The sequence below is a fragment of the Mustelus asterias genome, unplaced genomic scaffold (assembly GCF_964213995.1).
Source record: "Mustelus asterias unplaced genomic scaffold, sMusAst1.hap1.1 HAP1_SCAFFOLD_1177, whole genome shotgun sequence".
NCBI lineage: Eukaryota > Metazoa > Chordata > Chondrichthyes > Carcharhiniformes > Triakidae > Mustelus > Mustelus asterias.
The window spans coordinates 80,414-102,500 of NW_027591122.1; the positions used below are offsets into that span (position 1 = coordinate 80,414).

Consider the following 22,087-nt stretch of genomic DNA (forward strand, 5'->3'; position numbering starts at 1 on the left):
CCCTCCTGTCTCTCTCTCTCACACCAGTCTGTCCCTCCTGTCTCTCTCTCTCACACCAGTCTGTCCCTCCTGTCTCTCTCTCTCACACCAGTCTGTCCCTCCTGTCTCTCTCTCTCACACCAGTCTGTCCCTCCTGTCTCTCTCTCACACCAGTCTGTCCCTCCTGTCTCTCTCTCTCACACCAGTCTGTCCCTCCTGTCTCTCTCACACCAGTCTGTCCCTCCTGTCTCTCTCTCTCTCACACCAGTCTGTCCCTCCTGTCTCTCTCTCTCACACCAGTCTGTCCCTCCTGTCTCTCTCTCTCACACCAGTCTGTCCCTCCTGTCTCTCTCACACCAGTCTGTCACTGCTGTCTCTCTCACACCAGTCTGTCCCTCCTGTCTCTCTCTCTCACCAGTCTGTCCCTCCTGTCTCTCTCTCTCACACCAGTCTGTCCCTCCTGTCTCTCTTACACCAGTCTGTCCCTCCTGTCTCTCTCACACCAGTCTGTCCCTCCTGTCTCTCTCACACCAGTCTGTCACTGCTGTCTCTCTCACACCAGTCTGTCCCTCCTGTCTCTCTCTCTCTCACCAGTCTGTCCCTCCTGTCTCTCTCTCTCACACCAGTCTGTCCCTCCTGTCTCTCTTACACCAGTCTGTCCCTCCTGTCTCTCTCACACCAGTCTGTCCCTCCTGTCTCTCTCTCTCACACCAGTCTGTCCCTCCTGTCTCTCTCTCTCACACCAGTCTGTCCCTCCTGTCTCTCTCTCTCACACCAGTCTGTCCCTCCTGTCTCTCTCTCTCACACCAGTCTGTCCCTCCTGTCTCTCTCTCTCTCTCACACCAGTCTGTCCCTCCTGTCTCTCTCTCACACCAGTCTGTCCCTCCTGTCTCTCTCTCTCACACCAGTCTGTCCCTCCTGTCTCTCTCTCTCTCTCACACCAGTCTGTCCCTCCTGTCTCTCTCTCTCACACCAGTCTGTCACTGCTGTCTCTCTCACACCAGTCTGTCCCTCCTGTCTCTCTCACACCAGTCTGTCCCTCCTGTCTCTCTCTCACACCAGTCTGTCCCTCCTGTCTCTCTCTCTCACACCAGTCTGTCCCTCCTGTCTCTCTTACACCAGTCTGTCCCTCCTGTCTCTCTCACACCAGTCTGTCCCTCCTGTCTCTCTCTCTCACACCAGTCTGTCCCTCCTGTCTCTCTCACACCAGTCTGTCCCTCCTGTCTCTCTCTCTCACACCAGTCTGTCCCTCCTGTCTCTCTCACACCAGTCTGTCCCTCCTGTCTCTCTCACACCAGTCTGTCCCTCCTGTCTCTCTCTCTCTCACACCAGTCTGTCCCTCCTGTCTCTCTCTCTCACACCAGTCTGTCCCTCCTGTCTCTCTCTCTCACACCAGTCTGTCCCTCCTGTCTCTCTCTCTCACACCAGTCTGTCCCTCCTGTCTCTCTCTCTCACACCAGTCTGTCCCTCCTGTCTCTCTCTCTCACACCAGTCTGTCCCTCCTGTCTCTTTCTCACACCAGTCTGTCCCTCCTGTCTCTCTCTCTCACACCAGTCTGTCCCTCCTGTCTCTCTCTCTCACACCAGTCTGTCACTGCTGTCTCTCTCACACCAGTCTGTCCCTCCTGTCTCTCTCTCTCACACCAGTCTGTCCCTCCTGTCTCTCTCTCTCACACCAGTCTGTCCCTCCTGTCTCTCTCTCTCACACCAGTCTGTCCCTCCTGTCTCTCTCTCACCAGTCTGTCCCTCCTGTCTCTCTCTCTCACACCAGTCTGTCCCTCCAGTCTCTCTCTCTCACACCAGTCTGTCCCTCCTGTCTCTCTCTCTCACACCAGTCTGTCCCTCCTGTCTCTCTCTCTCTCTCACACCAGTCTGTCCCTCCTGTCTCTCTCTCTCACACCAGTCTGTCCCTCCTGTCTCTCTCTCTCACACCAGTCTGTCCCTCCTGTCTCTCTCTCTCACACCAGTCTGTCCCTCCTGTCTCTCTCTCTCACACCAGTCTGTCACTGCTGTCTCTCTCACACCAGTCTGTCCCTCCTGTCTCTCTCACACCAGTCTGTCCCTCCTGTCTCTCTCTCACACCAGTCTGTCCCTCCTGTCTCTCTCTCTCTCACACCAGTCTGTCCCTCCTGTCTCTCTCTCTCACACCAGTCTGTCACTGCTGTCTCTCTCACACCAGTCTGTCCCTCCTGTCTCTCTCACACCAGTCTGTCCCTCCTGTCTCTCTCTCTCACACCAGTCTGTCCCTCCTGTCTCTCTCTCTCACACCAGTCTGTCCCTCCTGTCTCTCTCACACCAGTCTGTCCCTCCTGTCTCTCTCACACCAGACTGTCCCTCCTGTCTCTCTCTCTCACACCAGTCTGTCCCTCCTGTCTCCCTCTCTCACACCAGTCTGTCCCTCCTGTCTCTCTCTCTCACACCAGTCTGTCCCTCCTGTCTCTCTCTCTCACACCAGTCTGTCCCTCCTGTCTCTCTCACACCAGTCTGTCCCTCCAGTCTCTCTCTCTCACACCAGTCTGTCCCTCCTGTCTCTCTCACACCAGTCTGTCCCTCCTGTCTCTCTCTCTCACACCAGTCTGTCCCTCCTGTCTCTCTCTCTCTCACACCAGTCTGTCCCTCCTGTCTCTCTCTCTCACACCAGTCTGTCACTGCTGTCTCTCTCACACCAGTCTGTCCCTCCTGTCTCTCTCACACCAGTCTGTCCCTCCTGTCTCTCTCACACCAGTCTGTCCCTCCTGTCTCTCTCTCACACCAGTCTGTCCCTCCTGTCTCTCTCACACCAGACTGTCCCTCCTGTCTCTCTCTCTCACACCAGTCTGTCCCTCCTGTCTCTCTCTCTCACACCAGTCTGTCCCTCCTGTCTCTCTCTCTCTCACACCAGTCTGTCCCTCCTGTCTCTCTCTCTCACACCAGTCTGTCCCTCCTGTCTCTCTCTCTCACACCAGTCTGTCCCTCCTGTCTCTCTCTCTCTCTCTCACACCAGTCTGTCCCTCCTGTCTCTCTCTCTCACACCAGACTGTCCCTCCTGTCTCTCTCTCTCACACCAGTCTGTCCCTCCTGTCTCTCTCTCTCACACCAGTCTGTCCCTCCTGTCTCTCTCACACCAGTCTGTCCCTCCTGTCTCTCTCTCTCACACCAGTCTGTCCCTCCGGTCTCTCTCACACCAGACTGTCCCTCCTGTCTCTCTCTCTCACACCAGTCTGTCCCTCCTGTCTCTCTCTCTCACACCAGTCTGTCCCTCCTGTCTCTCTCTCTCACACCAGTCTGTCCCTCCTATCTCTCTCACACCAGTCTGTCCCTCCTGTCTCTCTCTCTCACACCAGTCTGTCCCTCCTGTCTCTCTCTCACACCAGTCTGTCCCTCCTGTCTCTCTCTCTCACACCAGTCTGTCCCTCCTGTCTCTCTCTCACACCAGTCTGTCCCTCCTGTCTCTCTCTCTCACACCAGTCTGTCCCTCCTGTCTCTCTCTCTCTCTCACACCAGTCTGTCCCTCCTGTCTCTCTCTCTCACACCAGTCTGTCCCTCCTGTCTCTCTCACACCAGTCTGTCCCTCCTGTCTCTCTCACACCAGTCTGTCCCTCCTGTCTCTCTCTCTCTCACACCAGTCTGTCCCTCCTGTCTCTCTCTCACACCAGTCTGTCCCTCCTGTCTCTCTCACACAAGTCTGTCCCTCCTGTCTCTCTCACACCAGTCTGTCCCTCCTGTCTCTCTCTCTCACACCAGTCTGTCCCTCCTGTCTCTCTCTCTCACACCAGTCTGTCCCTCCTGTCTCTCTCTCTCACACCAGTCTGTCCCTCCTGTCTCTCTCACACCAGTCTGTCCCTCCTGTCTCTCTCTCTCACACCAGTCTGTCCCTCCTGTCTCTCTCTCTCACACCAGTCTGTCCCTCCTGTCTCTCTCTCTCACACCAGTCTGTCCCTCCTGTCTCTCTCTCTCACACCAGTCTGTCCCTCCTGTCTCTCTCTCTCACACCAGTCTGTCCCTCCTGTCTCTCTCTCTCTCACACCAGTCTGTCCCTCCTGTCTCTCTCACACCAGTCTGTCCCTCCTGTCTCTCTCACACCAGTCTGTCCCTCCTGTCTCTCTCACACCAGTCTGTCCCTCCTGTCTCTCTCTCACACCAGTCTGTCCCTCCTGTCTCTCTCACACAAGTCTGTCCCTCCTGTCTCTCTCACACCAGTCTGTCCCTTCTGTCTCTCTCTCTCACACCAGTCTGTCCCTCCTGTCTCTCTCTCTCACACCAGTCTGTCCCTCCTGTCTCTCTCTCTCACACCAGTCTGTCCCTCCTGTCTCTCTCACACCAGTCTGTCCCTCCTGTCTCTCTCACACCAGTCTGTCCCTCCTGTCTCTCTCTCTCACACCAGTCTGTCCCTCCTGTCTCTCTCTCTCACACCAGTCTGTCCCTCCTGTCTCTCTCTCTCACACCAGTCTGTCCCTCCTGTCTCTCTCTCTCACACCAGTCTGTCCCTCCTGTCTCTCTCTCACACCAGTCTGCCTCCTGTCTCTCTCTCTCACACCAGTCTGTCCCTCCTGTCTCTCTCTCTCACACCAGTCTGTCCCTCCTGTCTCTCCCTCTCACACCAGTCTGTCCCTCCTGTCTCTCTCTCTCACACCAGTCTGTCCCTCCTGTCTCTCTCACACCAGTCTGTCCCTCCTGTCTCTCTCTCTCTCACACCAGTCTGTCCCTCCTGTCTCTCTCACACCAGTCTGTCCCTCCTGTCTCTCTCTCACACCAGTCTGTCCCTCCTGTCTCTCTCTCTCACACCAGTCTGTCCCTCCTGTCTCTCTCTCTCACACCAGTCTGTCCCTCCTGTCTCTCTCTCTCACACCAGTCTGTCCCTCCTGTCTCTCTCTCTCTCACACCAGTCTGTCCCTCCTGTCTCTCTCTCACACCAGTCTGTCCCTCCTGTCTCTCTCTCACACCAGTCTGTCCCTCCTGTCTCTCTCTCTCTCACACCAGTCTGTCCCTCCTGTCTCTCTCTCTCACACCAGTCTGTCCCTCCTGTCTCTCTCTCACACCAGTCTGTCCCTCCTGTCTCTCTCTCTCACACCAGTCTGTCCCTCCTGTCTCTCTCTCTCACACCAGTCTGTCCCTCCTGTCTCTCTCTCTCACACCAGTCTGTCCCTCCTGTCTCCCTCTCTCACACCAGTCTGTCCCTCCTGTCTCTGTCTCTCACACCAGTCTGTCCCTCCTGTCTCCCTCTCTCACACCAGTCTGTCCCTCCTGTCTCTCTCTCTCACACCAGTCTGTCCCTCCTGTCTCTCTCACACCAGTCTGTCCCTCCTGTCTCTCTCTCTCTCACACCAGTCTGTCCCTCCTGTCTCTCTCTCACACCAGTCTGTCCCTCCTGTCTCTCTCTCTCACACCAGTCTGTCCCTCCTGTCTCTCTCTCACACCAGTCTGTCCCTCCTGTCTCTCTCTCTCACACCAGTCTGTCCATCCTGTCTCTCTCTCACACCAGTCTGTCCCTCCTGTCTCTCTCACACCAGTCTGTCCCTCCTGTCTCTCTCTCTCACACCAGTCTGTCCCTCCTGTCTCTCTCACACCAGTCTGTCCCTCCTGTCTCTCTCTCTCACACCAGTCTGTCCCTTGTCTCTCTCTCACACCAGTCTGTCCCTCCTGTCTCTCTCTCTCACACCAGTCTGTCCCTCCTGTCTCTCTCACACCAGTCTGTCCCTCCTGTCTCTCTCTCTCTCACACCAGTCTGTCCCTCCTGTCTCTCTCTCACACCAGTCTGTCCCTCCTGTCTCTCTCTCTCACACCAGTCTGTCCCTCCTGTCTCTCTCTCACACCAGTCTGTCCCTCCTGTCTCTCTCTCTCACACCAGTCTGTCCATCCTGTCTCTCTCTCTCACACCAGTCTGTCCATCCTGTCTCTCTCTCACACCAGTCTGTCCCTCCTGTCTCTCTCTCTCACACCAGTCTGTCCCTCCTGTCTCTCTCTCTCACACCAGTCTGTCCCTCCTGTCTCTCTCTCTCACACCAGTCTGTCCCTCCTGTCTCTCTCACACCAGTCTGTCCCTCCTGTCTCTCTCTCTCACACCAGTCTGTCCCTCCTGTCTCTCTCTCTCACACTAGTCTGTCCCTCCTGTCTCTCTCTCTCACACCAGTCTGTCCCTCCTGTCTCTCTCTCACCAGTCTGTCCCTCCTGTCTCTCTCACACCAGTCTGTCCCTCCTGTCTCTCTCACACCAGTCTGTCCCTCCTGTCTCTCTCTCTCACACCAGTCTGTCCCTCCTGTCTCTCTCACACCAGTCTGTCCCTCTTGTCTCTCTCTCTCACACCAGTCTGTCCCTCCTGTCTCTCTCTCTCTCACACCAGTCTGTCCCTCCTGTCTCTCTCTCTCACACCAGTCTGTCCCTCCTGTCTCTCTCTCTCACACCAGTCTGTCCCTCCTGTCTCTCTCTCTCACACCAGTCTGTCCCTCCTGTCTCTCTCTCTCACACCAGTCTGTCCCTCCTGTCTCTCTCTCACACCAGTCTGTCCCTCCTGTCTCTCTCACACCAGTCTGTCCCTCCTGTCTCTCTCACACCAGTCTGTCCCTCCTGTCTCTCTCTCTCACACCAGTCTGTCCCTCCTGTCTCTCTCTCACACCAGTCTGTCCCTCCTGTCTCTCTCTCTCACACCAGTCTGTCCCTCCTGTCTCTCTCTCTCACCAGTCTGTCCCTCCTGTCTCTCTCTCTCACACCAGTCTGTCCCTCCTGTCTCTCTCACACCAGTCTGTCCCTCCTGTCTCTCTCTCACACCAGTCTGTGCCTCCTGTCTCTCTCTCTCACACCAGTCTGTCCCTCCTGTCTCTCTCTCACCAGTCTGTCCCTCCTATCTCTCTCTCTCACACCAGTCTGTCCCTCCTGTCTCTCTCACACCAGTCTGTCCCTCCTGTCTCTCTCTCTCACACCAGTCTGTCCCTCCTGTCTCTCTCTCTCACACCAGTCTGTCCCTCCTGTCTCTCTCACACCAGTCTGTCCCTCCTGTCTCTCTCTCTCACACCAGTCTGTCCCTCCTGTCTCTCTCTCTCACACCAGTCTGTCCCTCCTGTCTCTCTCTCTCACACCAGTCTGTCCCTCCTGTCTCTCTCTCGCACCAGTCTGTCCCTCCTGTCTCTCTCTCTCACACCAGTCTGTCCTTCCTGTCTCTCTCTCTCACACCAGTCTGTCCTTCCTGTCTCTCTCTCTCACACCAGTCTGTCCCTCCTGTCTCTCTCACACCAGTCTGTCCCTCCTGTCTCTCTCACACCAGTCTGTCCCTCCTGTCTCTCTCTCTCTCTCACACCAGACGGTCCCTCCTGTCTCTCTCTCTCACACCAGTCTGTCCCTCCTGTCTCTCTCACACCAGTCTGTCCCTCCTGTTCCCCCGATCACTCCTCCCCCTCCTCCATCTCTCCCTCCTCTCCGCTCCTGAGATTCACGCTCAGTGAAGAGGAAGCTTCCTCACCAATTTCCGATCGTTATTCCCCAGTTCCAATAAAGCTGAGGTCACGTACGCCGAGAGGGTAATGTGATCATCGACACCTCCCTGTGGATGGACAACACGGAGAGATCAGACAGAGAGAAACTTCAACACGGAAAGAACACCGGCAGCATCGTCCCTCTGACAGTGCGGCACTCCCTCAGCACTGACCCCCTGGCAGTGCGGCACTCCCTCAGCACTGACCCCCTGGCAGTGCGGCACTCCCTCAGCACTGACCCCCTGGCAGTGCGGCACTCCCTCAGTACTGACCCTCTGACAGTGCGGCACTCCCTCAGCACTGACCCCCTGGCAGTGCGGCACTCCCTCAGCACTGACCCTCTGACAGTGCGGCACTCCCTCAGTACTGACCCTCTGACAGTGCGGCACTCCCTCAGCACTGACCCCCTGACAGTGCGGCACTCCCTCAGCACTGACCCTCTGACAGGGCGGCACTCCCTCAGCACTGACCCTCTGACAGTGCGGCACTCCCTCAGCACTGACCCTCTGACAGTGCGGCACTCCCTCAGCACTGACCCTCTGACAGTGCGGCACTCCCTCAGCACTGACCCCCTGGCAGTGCGGCACTCCCTCAGCACTGACCCCCTGACAGTGCGGCACTCCCTCAGCACTGACCCTCTGACAGTGCGGTGCTCCCTCAGTACTGACCCTCTGACAGTGCGGCACTCCCTCAGCACTGACCCTCTGACAGTGCGGCACTCCCTCAGCACTGACCCCCTGACAGTGCGGCACTCCGTCAGCACTGACCCTCTGACAGTGCGGCACTCCCTCAGCACTGACCCTCTGACAGTGCGGCACTCCCTCAGTACTGACTCTCTGACAGTGCGGCACTCCCTCAGCACTGACCCCCCGACAGTGCGGCACTCCCTCAGCACTGACCCTCTGACAGTGCGGCACTCCCTCAGCACTGACCCTCTGACAGTGCGGCACTCCCTCAGTACTGACCCTCTGACAGTGCGGCACTCCCTCAGTACCGACCCTCTGACAGTGCGGCACTCCCTCAGCACTGACCCTCTTGCCCTTTGCCCTCTGACCTTCATGGCATTGTTGAACAGACAGCCCAGGCTGCCGAAACAGCCCGATTCCATTCGATGTCTCACGAAGAATCTGGCAGCTTCCCTGATGATTTTCTCATCGATGAAGATGTAGGGACGCGCTTGGAGAAATGATTTTAATACAAACGCTGTTAGCCTGAGAGAGAGAGAGAGAGAGAAAGGAGTGTGAGAGAGGATGGGAACAGCAGTTCATCCCTTTATCCTGTCCTTTCCACACTCTCTCCTTCCTTCCCTCTCCAGATATTAGACTGTCGTTCCCTGTCGCTCTGTCTCTCTCTCTCACTCTGTCCTCCTCTCACTTTCACTCCCTCTCTCTGTCTCTCTCTCTCACTCTGTCCCTCTCTTTCACTCCCTCTCTCTGTCTCAGTCTGTCACGCTGTCCCTCGGTATCGCCCTATTATCGATTTCCCAGTAAATTTCCTTGTCTGTGTGTGAAACTTTCCCCCCTCTCTGTGTGTGTTATAATCACGCATCCCCAGTGAATCTGGGTGTTGTGTGTGTGATACTTTCCCCTCTCTCTGTGTGTGTTATGATCACTCTTCCCCAGTGAATCTGGGTGTTGTGTGTGTGATACTTTCCCCCCTCTCTGTGCGTGTTATGATCACTCTTTCCCTGTGAATCTGGGTGTTGTGTGTGTGATACTTTCCCCCCTCTCTGTGTATGTTATGATCACTCTTCCCCAGTGAATCTGGGTGTTGTGTGTGTGATACTTTCCCCCCTCTCTGTGTGTGTTATGATCACTCTTCCCCAGTGAATCTGGGTGTTGTGTGTGTGATACTTTCCCCCCTCTCTGTGTGTGCTATGATCACTCTTTCCCAGTGAATCTGGGTGTTGTGTGTGTGATACTTTCCCCCCTCTCTGTGCGTGTTACAATCCCGCTTCCCCAGTGAATCTGGGTGTTGTGTGTGTGATACTTTCCCCCCTCTCTGTGTGTGTTATGATCACTCTTCCCCAGTGAATCTGGGTGTTGTGTGTGTGATACTTTCCCCCCTCTGTGTGTGTGTTATGATCACTCTTCCCCAGTGAATCTGGGTGTTGTGTGTGTGATACTTTCCCCTCTCTCTGTGTGTGTTATGATCACTCTTTCCCAGTGAATCTGGGTGTTGTGTGTGTGATACGTTCCCCCCTCTGTGTGTGTGTTATGATCACTCTTCCCCAGTGAATCTGGGTGTTGTGTGTGTGATACATTCCCCCCTCTCTGTGCGTGTTACAATCCCGCTTCCCCAGTGAATCTGGGTGTTGTGTGTGTGATACCTTCCCCCCTCTCTGTGTGTGTTATGATCACTCTTTCCCAGTGAATCTGGGTGTTGTGTGTGTGACACTTTCCCCCCTCTCTGTGCGTGTTATGATCACTCTTTCCCAGTGAATCTGGGTGTTTATATGTGTATTACTTTCCCCCCTCTCTGTGTGTGTTATGATCACTCTTTCCCAGTGAATCTGGGTGTTTATATGTGTATTACCTTCCCCCCTCTCTGTGCGTGTTATGATCACCCTTCCCCAGTGAATCTGGGTGTTGTGTGTGATACTTTCCCCTCTCTCTGTGTGTGCTATGATCACTCTTTCCCAGTGAATCTGGGTGTTGTGTGTGTGATACTTTCCCCCCTCTCTGTGCGTGTTATGATCACTCTTCCCCAGTGAATCTGGGTGTTGTGTGTGATACTTTCCCCCCTCTCTGTGTGTGTTATGATCACTCTTCCCCAGTGAATCTGGGTGTTGTGTGTGTGATACTTTCCCCTCTCTCTGTGTGTGTTATGATCACTCTTTCCCAGTGAATCTGGGTGTTGTGTGTGTGATACTTTCCCCCCTCTGTGTGTGTGTTATGATCACTCTTCCCCAGTGAATCTGGGTGTTGTGTGTGTGATACATTCCCCCCTCTCTGTGCGTGTTACAATCCCGCTTCCCCAGTGAATCTGGGTGTTGTGTGTGTGATACCTTCCCCCCTCTCTGTGTGTGTTATGATCACTCTTTCCCAGTGAATCTGGGTGTTGTGTGTGTGATACTTTCCCCCCTCTCTGTGCGTGTTATGATCACTCTTCCCCAGTGAATCTGGGTGTTGTGTGTGTGATACTTTCCCCCCTCTCTGTGCGTGTTATGATCACTCTTCCCCAGTGAATCTGGGTGTTGTGTGTGTGATACTTTCCCCTCTCTCTGTGTGTGTTATGATCACTCTTTCCCAGTGAATCTGGGTGTTGTGTGTGATACTTTCCCCCCTCTCTGTGTGTGTTATGATCACTCTTCCCCAGTGAATCTGGGTGTTGTGTGTGTGATACATTCCCCCCTCTCTGTGCGTGTTACAATCCCGCTTCCCCAGTGAATCTGGGTGTTGTGTGTGTGATACTTTCCCCCCTCTCTGTGTGTGTTATGATCACTCTTTCCCAGTGAATCTGGGTGTTGTGTGTGTGATACCTTCCCCCCTCTCTGTGTGTGTTATGATCACTCTTTCCCAGTGAATCTGGGTGTTGTGTGTGTGACACTTTCCCCCCTCTCTGTGCGTGTTATGATCACTCTTTCCCAGTGAATCTGGGTGTTTATATGTGTATTACTTTCCCCCCTCTCTGTGTGTGTTATGATCACTCTTCCCCAGTGAATCTGGGTGTTATGTGTGTGATACTTTCCCCTCTCTCTGTGCGTGTTATGATCACTCTTTCCCAGTGAATCTGGGTGTTTATATGTGTATTACTTTCCCCTCTCTCTGTGTGTGTTATGATCACTCTTCCCCAGTGAATCTGGGTGTTGTGTGTGTGATACTTTCCCCTCTCTCTGTGCGTGTTATGATCACTCTTTCCCAGTGAATCTGGGTGTTGTGTGTGATACTTTCCCCTCCCTCTGTGCGTGTTATGATCACGCTTCCCCAGTGAATCTGGGTGTTGTGTGTGTGATACTTTCCCCTCTCTCTGTGTGTGCTATGATCACTCTTTCCCAGTGAATCTGGGTGTTGTGTGTGTGATACTTTCCCCCCTCTCTGTGTGTGCTATGATCACTCTTTCCCAGTGAATCTGGGTGTTGTGTGTGTGATACTTTCCCCCCTCTCTGTGCGTGTTATGATCACTCTTCCCCAGTGAATCTGGGTGTTGTGTGTGATACTTTCCCCCCTCTCTGTGTGTGTTATGATCACTCTTCCCCAGTGAATCTGGGTGTTGTGTGTGTGATACTTTCCCCTCTCTCTGTGTGTGTTATGATCACTCTTTCCCAGTGAATCTGGGTGTTGTGTGTGTGATACTTTCCCCCCTCTGTGTGTGTGTTATGATCACTCTTCCCCAGTGAATCTGGGTGTTGTGTGTGTGATACATTCCCCCCTCTCTGTGCGTGTTACAATCCCGCTTCCCCAGTGAATCTGGGTGTTGTGTGTGATACTTTCCCCCCTCTCTGTGTGTGTTATGATCACTCTTTCCCAGTGAATCTGGGTGTTGTGTGTGTGATACTTTCCCCTCTGTGTGTGTTATGATCACTCTTCCCCAGTGAATCTGGGTGTGTGTGTGATACTTTCCCCCCTCTCTGTGCGTGTTATGATCACTCTTTCCCAGTGAATCTGGGTGTTGTGTGTGTGATACTTTCCCCTCTCTCTGTGTGTGTTATGATCACTCTTCCCCAGTGAATCTGGGTGTTGTGTGTGTGATACATTCCCCCCTCTCTGTGCGTGTTACAATCCCGCTTCCCCAGTGAATCTGGGTGTTGTGTGTGTGATACCTTCCCCCCTCTCTGTGTGTGTTATGATCACTCTTTCCCAGTGAATCTGGGTGTTGTGTGTGTGATACTTTCCCCCCTCTCTGTGCGTGTTATGATCACTCTTTCCCAGTGAATCTGGGTGTTTATATGTGTATTATTTTCCCCCCTCTCTGTGTGTGTTATGATCACTCTTTCCCAGTGAATCTGGGTGTGTGTGTGATACTTTCCCCTCTCTCTGTGCGTGTTATGATCACTCTTTCCCAGTGAATCTGCGTGTTGTGTGTGTGATACTTTCCCCTCTGTGTGTGTTATGATCACTCTTCCCCAGTGAATCTGGGTGTGTGTGTGATACTTTCCCCCCTCTCTGTGCGTGTTATGATCACTCTTTCCCAGTGAATCTGGGTGTTTATATGTGTATTACTTTCCCCCCTCTCTGTGTGTGTTATGATCATTCTTCCCCAGTGAATCTGGGTGTTGTGTGTGTGATACTTTCCCCTCTCTCTGTGCGTGTTATGATCACTCTTTCCCAGTGAATCTGGGTGTTGTGTGTGTGATACTTTCCCCTCTCTCTGTGTGTGTTATGATCACTCTTCCCCAGTGAATCTGGGTGTTGTGTGTGTGATACTTTCCCCTCTCTCTGTGTGTGTTATAATCACGCTTTCCCAGTGAATCTGGGTGTTGTGTGTGTGATACTTTCCCCCCTCTCTGTGCGTGTTATGATCACTCTTCCCCAGTGAATCTGGGTGTTGTGTGTGTGATACTTTCCCCCCTCTCTGTGCGTGTTACAATCCCGCTTCCCCAGTGAATCTGGGTGTTGTGTGTGTGATACTTTCCCCCTTCTCTGTGTGTGTTATGATCACTCTTCCCCAGTGAATCTGCGTGTTGTGTGTGTGATACTTTCCCCCCTCTCTGTGTGTGTTATGATCACTCTTTCCCAGTGAATCTGGGTGTTGTGTGTGTGATACTTTCCCCCCTCTCTGTGTGTGTTATAATCACCCTTTCCCAGTGAATCTGGGTGTTGTGTGTGTGATACTTTCCCCCCTCTCTGTGCGTGTTACAATCCCGCTTCCCCAGTGAATCTGGGTGTTGTGTGTGTGATACTTTCCCCCCTCTCTGTGCGTGTTACAATCCCGCTTCCCCAGTGAATCTGGGTGTTGTGTGTGTGATACTTTCCCCCCTCTCTGTGTGTGTTATGATCACTCTTCCCCAGTGAATCTGGGTGTTGTGTGTGTGATACTTTCCCCCCTCTCTGTGTGTATTATGATCATTCTTCCCCAGTGAATCTGCGTGTTGTGTGTGATACTTTCTGCCCTGTGTGCATGTTATGATCACTCTTGCCCAGTAAATCTGGTGTTTGTGTGTGTGATATTTTCAGCTTTCTCTCTGTGCGTGTTATGATCACTCTTTCCCAGTGCATCCGAGTGTGTGTGTGTGTAATGCTTTTCAGCATAAACAAAGAACAAAGAAAATTACAGCACAGGAACAGGCCCTTCGGCCCTCCAAGCCTGCACCGACCATGCTGCCCGACTTAACTAAAACCCCTATCCTTCTGGGGACTGTATCGCTCTATTCCCATCCTATTCATGTATTTGTCTAGATGCCCTTCAAAAGTCACTACCGTATCTGCTCGCACTCTCTCCCCCGGCAGCGAGTTCCAGGTACCCACCATCTTCTGTGTAAATAATCTGCCTCGTACATCTCCTTTAAACCTTGCCCCTCGCACCTTAAACCTGTGCCCCCTAGTAACTGACTCTTCCACCCTAGGGAAAAGCTTCTGACTATCCACTCTGTCCATGCCTCTCATAATCTTGTAGACTTCTATCAGGTCTCCCCTCAACCTCCGTCGCTCCAGTGAGAACAAACCAAGTTTCTCCAACCTCTCCTCATAGCTAATGCCCTCCATGCCAGGCAACATCCTGGTCAATCTTTTCTGTACCCTCTCCAAAGCCTCCACATCCTTCTGGTAATGTGGCGACCAGAATTGAACACTATATTCCAAGTGTAGCCAGCTCTGTGTACAGTACAGAAACATAGAAGATAGGAGGAGGAGGCCATTCGGCCCTTCGATCATGCTCCGCCATTCATTAAGATCATGGCTCATCATCCAACTCAATAGCCTAATCCTGCTTTCTCCCCATAACCTTTGATCCCATTCGCCCCAAGTGCTATCTCCAGCCGCCTCTTGAATACATTCAATGTTTTGGCATCAACTACTTCCCGTGGTAATGAATTCCTCAGGCTCACCGGGTGAAAAAATGTCTCCGCACCTCCGTCCTAAATGCTCTACCCTGAGCTCTCTGACTGTGACCCTGGTTCTGGACTCCCTCACCATCGGGAATATCTTCCCTGGACCTACCCAGTCTAGTCCAGTTACAATTGTTTTTTCCGAGTGAATCTGAGTGTGCGTGTATGTGTGTGTGTGATGCTCTCTCTCTCTCGGTATTATGATCGCTATTTCCCAGTGAATCTCTGTGTGGGTGCGATGCTCTCTCTCTCTCGGTATTATGATCACTATTTCCCAGTGAATCTCTGTGTGCGATGCTCTCTCTCTCTCTCGGTATTATGATCACTATTTCCCAGTGAATCTCTGTGTGTGTGTGATGCTCTCTCTCTCAGTATTATGATCACTATTTCCCAGTGAATCTCTGTGTGTGTGCGATGCTCTCTCTCTCTCTCGGTATTATGATCGCTATTTCCCAGTGAATCTCTGTGTGTGTGCGATGCTCTCTCTCTCTCTCTCTCGGTATTATGATCACTATTTCCCAGTGAATCTCTGTGTGTGTGCGATGCTCTCTCTCTCTCGGTATTATGATCACTATTTCCCACTGAATCTCTGTGTGTGTGCGATGCTCTCTCTCTCTCGGTATTATGATCACTATTTCCCAGTGAATCTCTGTGTGTGTGCGATGCTCTCTCTCTCTCTCGGTATTATGATCGCTATTTCCCAGTGAATCTCTGTGTGTGTGTGATGCTCTCCCTCTCTCTCTCTCGGTATTATGATCACTATTTCCCAGTTAATCTCTGTGTGTGTGCGATGCTCTCTCTCGGTATTATGATCGCTATTGCCCAGTGAATGTCTGTGTGTGTGCGATGCTCTCTCTCTCTCGGTATTATGATCACTATTTCCCAGTGAATGTCTGTGTGTGTGCGATGCTCTCTCTCACTCTCTCTCGGTATTATGATCGCTATTTCCCAGTTAATCTCTGTGTGTGTGCGATGCTCTCTCTCACTCTCTCTCGGTATGATGATCACTATTTCCCAGTGAATCTCTGTGTGTGCGATGCTCTCTATCTTGGTATTATGATCACTATTTCCAAGTGAATGTCTGTGTGTGTGCGATGCTCTCTCTCACTCTCTCTCGGTATTATGATCGCTATTTCCCAGTTAATCTCTGTGTGTGTGCGATGCTCTCTCTCACTCTCTCTCGGTATGATGATCACTATTTCCCAGTGAATCTCTGTGTGTGCGATGCTCTCTCTCTTGGTATTATGATCACTATTTCCCAGTGAATGTCTGTGTGTGTGCGATGCTCTCTCTCACTCTCTCTCGGTATTATGATCGCTATTTCCCAGTTAATCTCTGTGTGTGTGCGGTGCTCTCTCTCACTCTCTCTCGGTATGATGATCACTATTTCCCAGTGAATCTCTGTGTGCGCAATGCTCTCTCTCTTGGTATTATGATCACTATTTCCCAGTGAATGTCTGTGTGTGTGCGATGCTCTCTCTCTCTCGGTATTATGATCACTATTTTCCAGTGAATCACTGTGTGTGTGATGCTCTCTCTCTCTCGGTATTATGATCACTATTTCCCAGTGAATCTCTGTGTGTGTGCGCGATGCTCTCTCTCTCTCGGTATTATGATCGCTATTTCCCAGTTAATCTCTCTGTGTGTGCGATGCTCTCTCTCTCTCTCTCGGTATTATGATCACTATTTCCCAGTGAATGTCTGTGTGTGTGCGATGCTCTCTCTCTCGGTATTATGGTCACTATTTCCCAGTGAATCTCGGTGTGTGTGCGATGCTCTCTCTCTCTCTCTCTCGGTATTATGGTCACTATTTCCCAGTGAATCTCTGTGTGTGTGCGATGCTCTCTCTCTCTCTCTCGGTATTATGATCGCTATTTCCCAGTGAATCTCTGTGTGTGTGCGATGCTCTCTCTCTCTCTCTCTCGGTATTATGATCACTATTTCCCAGTGAATCTCTGTGTGTGTGCGATGCTCTCTCTCTCTCGGTATTATGATCACTATTTCCCACTGAATCTCTGTGTGTGTGCGATGCTCTCTCTCTCTCGGTATTATGATCACTATTTCCCAGTGAATCTCTGTGTGTGTGCGATGCTCTCTCTCGGTATTATGATCGCTATTTCCCAGTGAATCTCTGTGTGTGTGTGATGCTCTCCCTCTCTCTCTCTCGGTATTATGATCACTATTTCCCAGTTAATCTCTGTGTGTGTGCGATGCTCTCTCTCGGTATTATGATCGCTATTGCCCAGTGAATGTCTGTGTGTGTGCGATGCTCTCTCTCTCTCGGTATTATGATCACTATTTCCCAGTGAATGTCTGTGTGTGTGCGATGCTCTCTCTCACTCTCTCTCGGTATTATGATCGCTATTTCCCAGTTAATCTCTGTGTGTGTGCGATGCTCTCTCTCACTCTCTCTCGGTATGATGATCACTATTTCCCAGTGAATCTCTGTGTGTGCGATGCTCTCTATCTTGGTATTATGATCACTATTTCCCAGTGAATGTCTGTGTGTGTGCGATGCTCTCTCTCACTCTCTCTCGGTATTATGATCGCTATTTCCCAGTTAATCTCTGTGTGTGTGCGATGCTCTCTCTCACTCTCTCTCGGTATGATGATCACTATTTCCCAGTGAATCTCTGTGTGTGCGATGCTCTCTCTCTTGGTATTATGATCACTATTTCCCAGTGAATGTCTGTGTGTGTGCGATGCTCTCTCTCACTCTCTCTCGGTATTATGATCGCTATTTCCCAGTTAATCTCTGTGTGTGTGCGGTGCTCTCTCTCACTCTCTCTCGGTATGATGATCACTATTTCCCAGTGAATCTCTGTGTGCGCAATGCTCTCTCTCTTGGTATTATGATCACTATTTCCCAGTGAATGTCTGTGTGTGTGCGATGCTCTCTCTCTCTCGGTATTATGATCACTATTTTCCAGTGAATCACTGTGTGTGTGATGCTCTCTCTCTCTCGGTATTATGATCACTATTTCCCAGTGAATCTCTGTGTGTGTGCGCGATGCTCTCTCTCTCTCGGTATTATGATCGCTATTTCCCAGTTAATCTCTCTGTGTGTGCGATGCTCTCTCTCTCTCTCTCGGTATTATGATCACTATTTCCCAGTGAATGTCTGTGTGTGTGCGATGCTCTCTCTCTCGGTATTATGGTCACTATTTCCCAGTGAATCTCGGTGTGTGTGCGATGCTCTCTCTCTCTCTCTCTCGGTATTATGGTCACTATTTCCCAGTGAATCTCTGTGTGTGTGCGATGCTCTCTCTCTCTCTCTCGGTATTATGATCGCTATTTCCCAGTGAATCTCTGTGTGTGTGCGATGCTCTCTCTCTCTCTCTCTCGGTATTATGATCACTATTTCCCAGTGAATCTCTGTGTGTGTGCGATGCTCTCTCTCTCTCGGTATTATGATCACTATTTCCCAGTGAATCTCTGTGTGTGTGCGATGCTCTCTCTCTCTCGGTATTATGATCACTATTTCCCAGTGAATCTCTGTGTGTGTGCGATGCTCTCTCTCGGTATTATGATCGCTATTTCCCAGTGAATCTCTGTGTGTGTGCGATGCTCTCTCTCGGTATTATGATCGCTATTGCCCAGTGAATGTCTGTGTGTGTGCGATGCTCTCTCTCTCTCGGTATTATGATCACTATTTCCCAGTGAATGTCTGTGTGTGTGCGATGCTCTCTCTCACTCTCTCTCGGTATTATGATCGCTATTTCCCAGTTAATCTCTGTGTGTGTGCGATGCTCTCTCTCACTCTCTCTCGGTATGATGATCACTATTTCCCAGTGAATCTCTGTGTGTGCGATGCTCTCTCTCTTGGTATTATGATCACTATTTCCCAGTGAATGTCTGTGTGTGTGCGATGCTCTCTCTCACTCTCTCTCGGTATTATGATCGCTATTTCCCAGTGAATCTCTGTGTGTGTGCGGTGCTCTCTCTCACTCTCTCTCGGTATGATGATCACTATTTCCCAGTGAATCTCTGTGTGCGCAATGCTCTCTCTCTTGGTATTATGATCACTATTTCCCAGTGAATGTCTGTGTGTGTGCGATGCTCTCTCTCTCTCGGTATTATGATCACTATTTTCCAGTGAATCACTGTGTGTGTGATGCTCTCTCTCTCTCGGTATTATGATCACTATTTCCCAGTGAATCTCTGTGTGTGTGCGCGATGCTCTCTCTCTCTCGGTATTATGATCGCTATTTCCCAGTTAATCTCTCTGTGTGTGCGATGCTCTCTCTCTCTCTCTCGGTATTATGATCACTATTTCCCAGTGAATGTCTGTGTGTGTGCGATGCTCTCTCTCTCGGTATTATGGTCACTATTTCCCAGTGAATCTCGGTGTGTGTGCGATGCTCTCTCTCTCTCTCTCTCGGTATTATGGTCACTATTTCCCAGTGAATCTCTGTGTGTGTGCGATGCTCTCTCTCTCTCTCTCGGTATTATGATCGCTATTTCCCAGTGAATCTCTGTGTGTGTGCGATGCTCTCTCTCTCTCTCTCTCTCAGTATTATGGTCACTATTTCCCAGTGAATCTCGGTGTGTGTGCGATGCTCTCTCTCTCTCTCTCTCGGTATTATGGTCACTATTTCCCAGTGAATCTCGGTGTGTGTGCGATGCTCTCTCTCTCGGTATTATGGTCACTATTTCCCAGTGAATCTCGGTGTGTGTGCGATGCTCTCTCTCTCGGTATTATGATCGCTATTTCCCAGTGAATCTCTGTGTGTGTGCGATGCTCTCTCTCTCTCTCTCTCTCGGTATTATGATCACTATTTCCCAGTGAATCTCTGTGTGTGTGCGATGCTCTCTCTCTCTCTCTCGGTATTATGATCGCTATTTCCCAGTGAATCTCGGTGTGTGTGCGATGCTCTCTCTCTCTCTCTCAGTATTATGGTCACTATTTCCCAGTGAATCTCGGTGTGTGTGCGATGCTCTCTCTCTCGGTATTATGATCGCTATTTCCCAGTGAATCTCGGTGTGTGTGCGATGCTCTCTCTCTCTCTCTCTCTCGGTATTATGATCACTATTTCCCAGTGAATCTCTGTGTGTGTGCGATGCTCTCTCTCTCTCTCTCGGTATTATGATCGCTATTTCCCAGTGAATCTCGGTGTGTGTGCGATGCTCTCTCTCTCTCGGTATTATGGTCACTATTTCCCAGTGAATCTCTGTGTGTGTGCGATGCTCTCTCTCTCTCTCTCTCTCGGTATTATGATCACTATTTCCCAGTGAATTTCTGTGTGTGCACGATGCTCTCTCTCTCTCTCTCAGTATTATGATCGCTATTTCCCAGTGAATCTCTGTGTGTGTGCGATGCTCTCTCTCTCTCTTGGTATTATGATCGCTATTTCCCAGTGAATCTCTGTGTGTGTGCGATGCTCTCTCTCTCTCTTGGTATTATGATCGCTATTTCCCAGTGAATCTCTGTGTGTGCGATGCTCTCTCTCTCTCTCTCTCTCAGTATTATGATCACTATTTCCCAGTGAATCTCTGTGTGTGTGCGATGCTCTCTCTCTCTCGGTATTATGATCACTAATTCCGAGTGAATCTCTGTGTGCGTGCGAAGCTCTCTCTCTCTCGGTATTACGATCACTATTTCTCAGTGAATCTCTGTGTGTGTGCGATGCTCTCTCTCTCTCGGTATTATGATCACTAATTCCCAGTGAATCTCTGTGTGTGTGCGATGCTCTCTCTCTCTCGGTATTATGATCACTATTTCCCAGTGAATCTCTGTGTGTGTGCGATGCTCTCTCTCTCTCTCTCTCGGTATTACGATCACTATTTCTCAGTGAATCTCTGTGTGTGTGTGATGCTCTCTCTCTCTCAGTATTATGATCACTATTTCCCAGTGAATCTCTGTGTGTGTGCGATGCTCTCTCTCTCTCTCTCTCGGTATTATGGTCACTATTTCCCAGTGAATCTCTGTGTGTGCGATGCTCTCTCTCACTCTCTCTCGGTATTACGATCACTATTTCTCAGTGAATCTCTGTGTGTGTGCGATGCTCTCTCCCTCTCTCGGTATTATGGTCACTATTTCCCGGTGAATCTCTGTGTGTGTGCGATGCTCTCTCTCTCTCTCTTTCTCGGTATTACGATCACTATTTCCCAGTGAATCTCTGTGTGTGTGCGATGATCTCTCTCTCTCAGTATTACGATCACTATTTCTTAGTGAATCTCTGTGTGTGTGCGATGCTCTCTCCCTCTCTCGGTATTATGGTCACTATTTCCCGGTGAATCTCTGTGTGTGTGCGATGCTCTCTCTCTCTCTCTCTCTCGGTATTATGATCACTATTTCCCAGTGAATCTCTGTGTGTGTGTGATGCTCTCTCTCTCTCTCTCTCTCGGTATTATGATCACTATTTCCCAGTGAATTTCTGTGTGTGCACGATGCTCTCTCTCTCTCTCTCTCAGTATTATGATCGCTATTTCCCAGTGAATCTCTGTGTGTGTGCGATGCTCTCTCTCTCTCTTGGTATTATGATCGCTATTTCCCAGTGAATCTCTGTGTGTGCGATGCTCTCTCTCTCTCTCGGTAATATGGTCACTATTTCCCAGTGAATCTGTGTGTGTGTGTGATGCTCTCTCTCACTCTCTCTCGGTATTATGATCGCTATTTCCCAGTTAATCTCTGTATGTGTGCGATGCTCTCTCTCTCTCGGTATTATGATCACTATTTCCCAGTGAATGTCTGTGTGTGTGCGATGCTCTCTCTCACTCTCTCTCGGTATTATGATCGCTATTTCCCAGTGAATCTCTGTGTGTGTGCGATGCTCTCTCTCCCTCTCTCTCTCAGTATTATGATCACTATTTCCCAGTGAATCTCTGTGTGTGTGCGATGCTCTCTCTCTCTCGGTATTATGATTGCTATTTCCCAGTGAATCTCTGTATGTGTGTGCGATTTCACTATTTCCCAGTAAGTCCTGGCTGGTGCAGGAGTGAGAGGGACAGGAATTAAGTTCTGTACCAGGTATTTCCCTCAGGGTCACTCGCTCCAAACGCACTGAAGGATCCATCACTATGTTTGTACTTCAGCTGGTTCTGATATCCTGTGTGGGAGAGGGAGGGTTAATGATGATTAAACAGGGCACAGAGAGTCTCACAGACTCACACACAGAGTAACACGCACACAGTGTCACACACACACACAGAGTAAAACACACGCACAGTGTCACACACACACAGTGTCACACACACACACACACACAGAGTAACACACAGTGTCACACAGACTCACAGACCAAGTGACACACAGTGTCACACACACAAGCACACAGAGTAACACAAACATAACACACACACACACACACACACAAACAGTGTAACACACAGTGTAACACAGACCCACAAACAGGGTGACACACACACAGTGTCACACACACCTACATCATTAAGTAACACAAACTCACACAATGTAACACACACTGACACGATAACACGTGCAGTATAACACACACACAAACACACGTAGAAACTCTCTCACGCACATGTAGAAACTGTCACAGACACACACACAGATATAGAAACTGTCACACACACACATAGAAACTGTCACACACACACACATAGAAACTCTCTCTCACACACACACACACAGATATAGAAACTCTCACACACGCTCATGTAGAAACTCACACACACACATATAGAAACTCACACACACACATATCGAAACTCTC

The 22,087-nt window shown here is 50.7% G+C and overlaps 1 protein-coding gene across 1 annotated transcript in view; it reads right to left on the reverse strand.

Annotated features, from left to right (window-relative positions):
• LOC144487982 (alpha-2-macroglobulin-like) overlaps window positions 1-21,456 on the reverse strand; it is a 65,817-nt gene extending 44,361 nt beyond the window's left edge. Inside the window, exons 1-3 of the mRNA XM_078206013.1 lie at window positions 21,376-21,456; window positions 8,478-8,634; window positions 7,411-7,491 (exon numbers count right to left, since the gene is read on the reverse strand). Of these exons, the coding sequence (XP_078062139.1) occupies window positions 7,411-7,491; window positions 8,478-8,531 (135 nt within the window). The 5' untranslated portion in view covers window positions 8,532-8,634; window positions 21,376-21,456. The remainder of the gene's footprint in view (window positions 1-7,410; window positions 7,492-8,477; window positions 8,635-21,375) is intronic.
• Window positions 21,457-22,087: the final 631 nt, after the last annotated feature.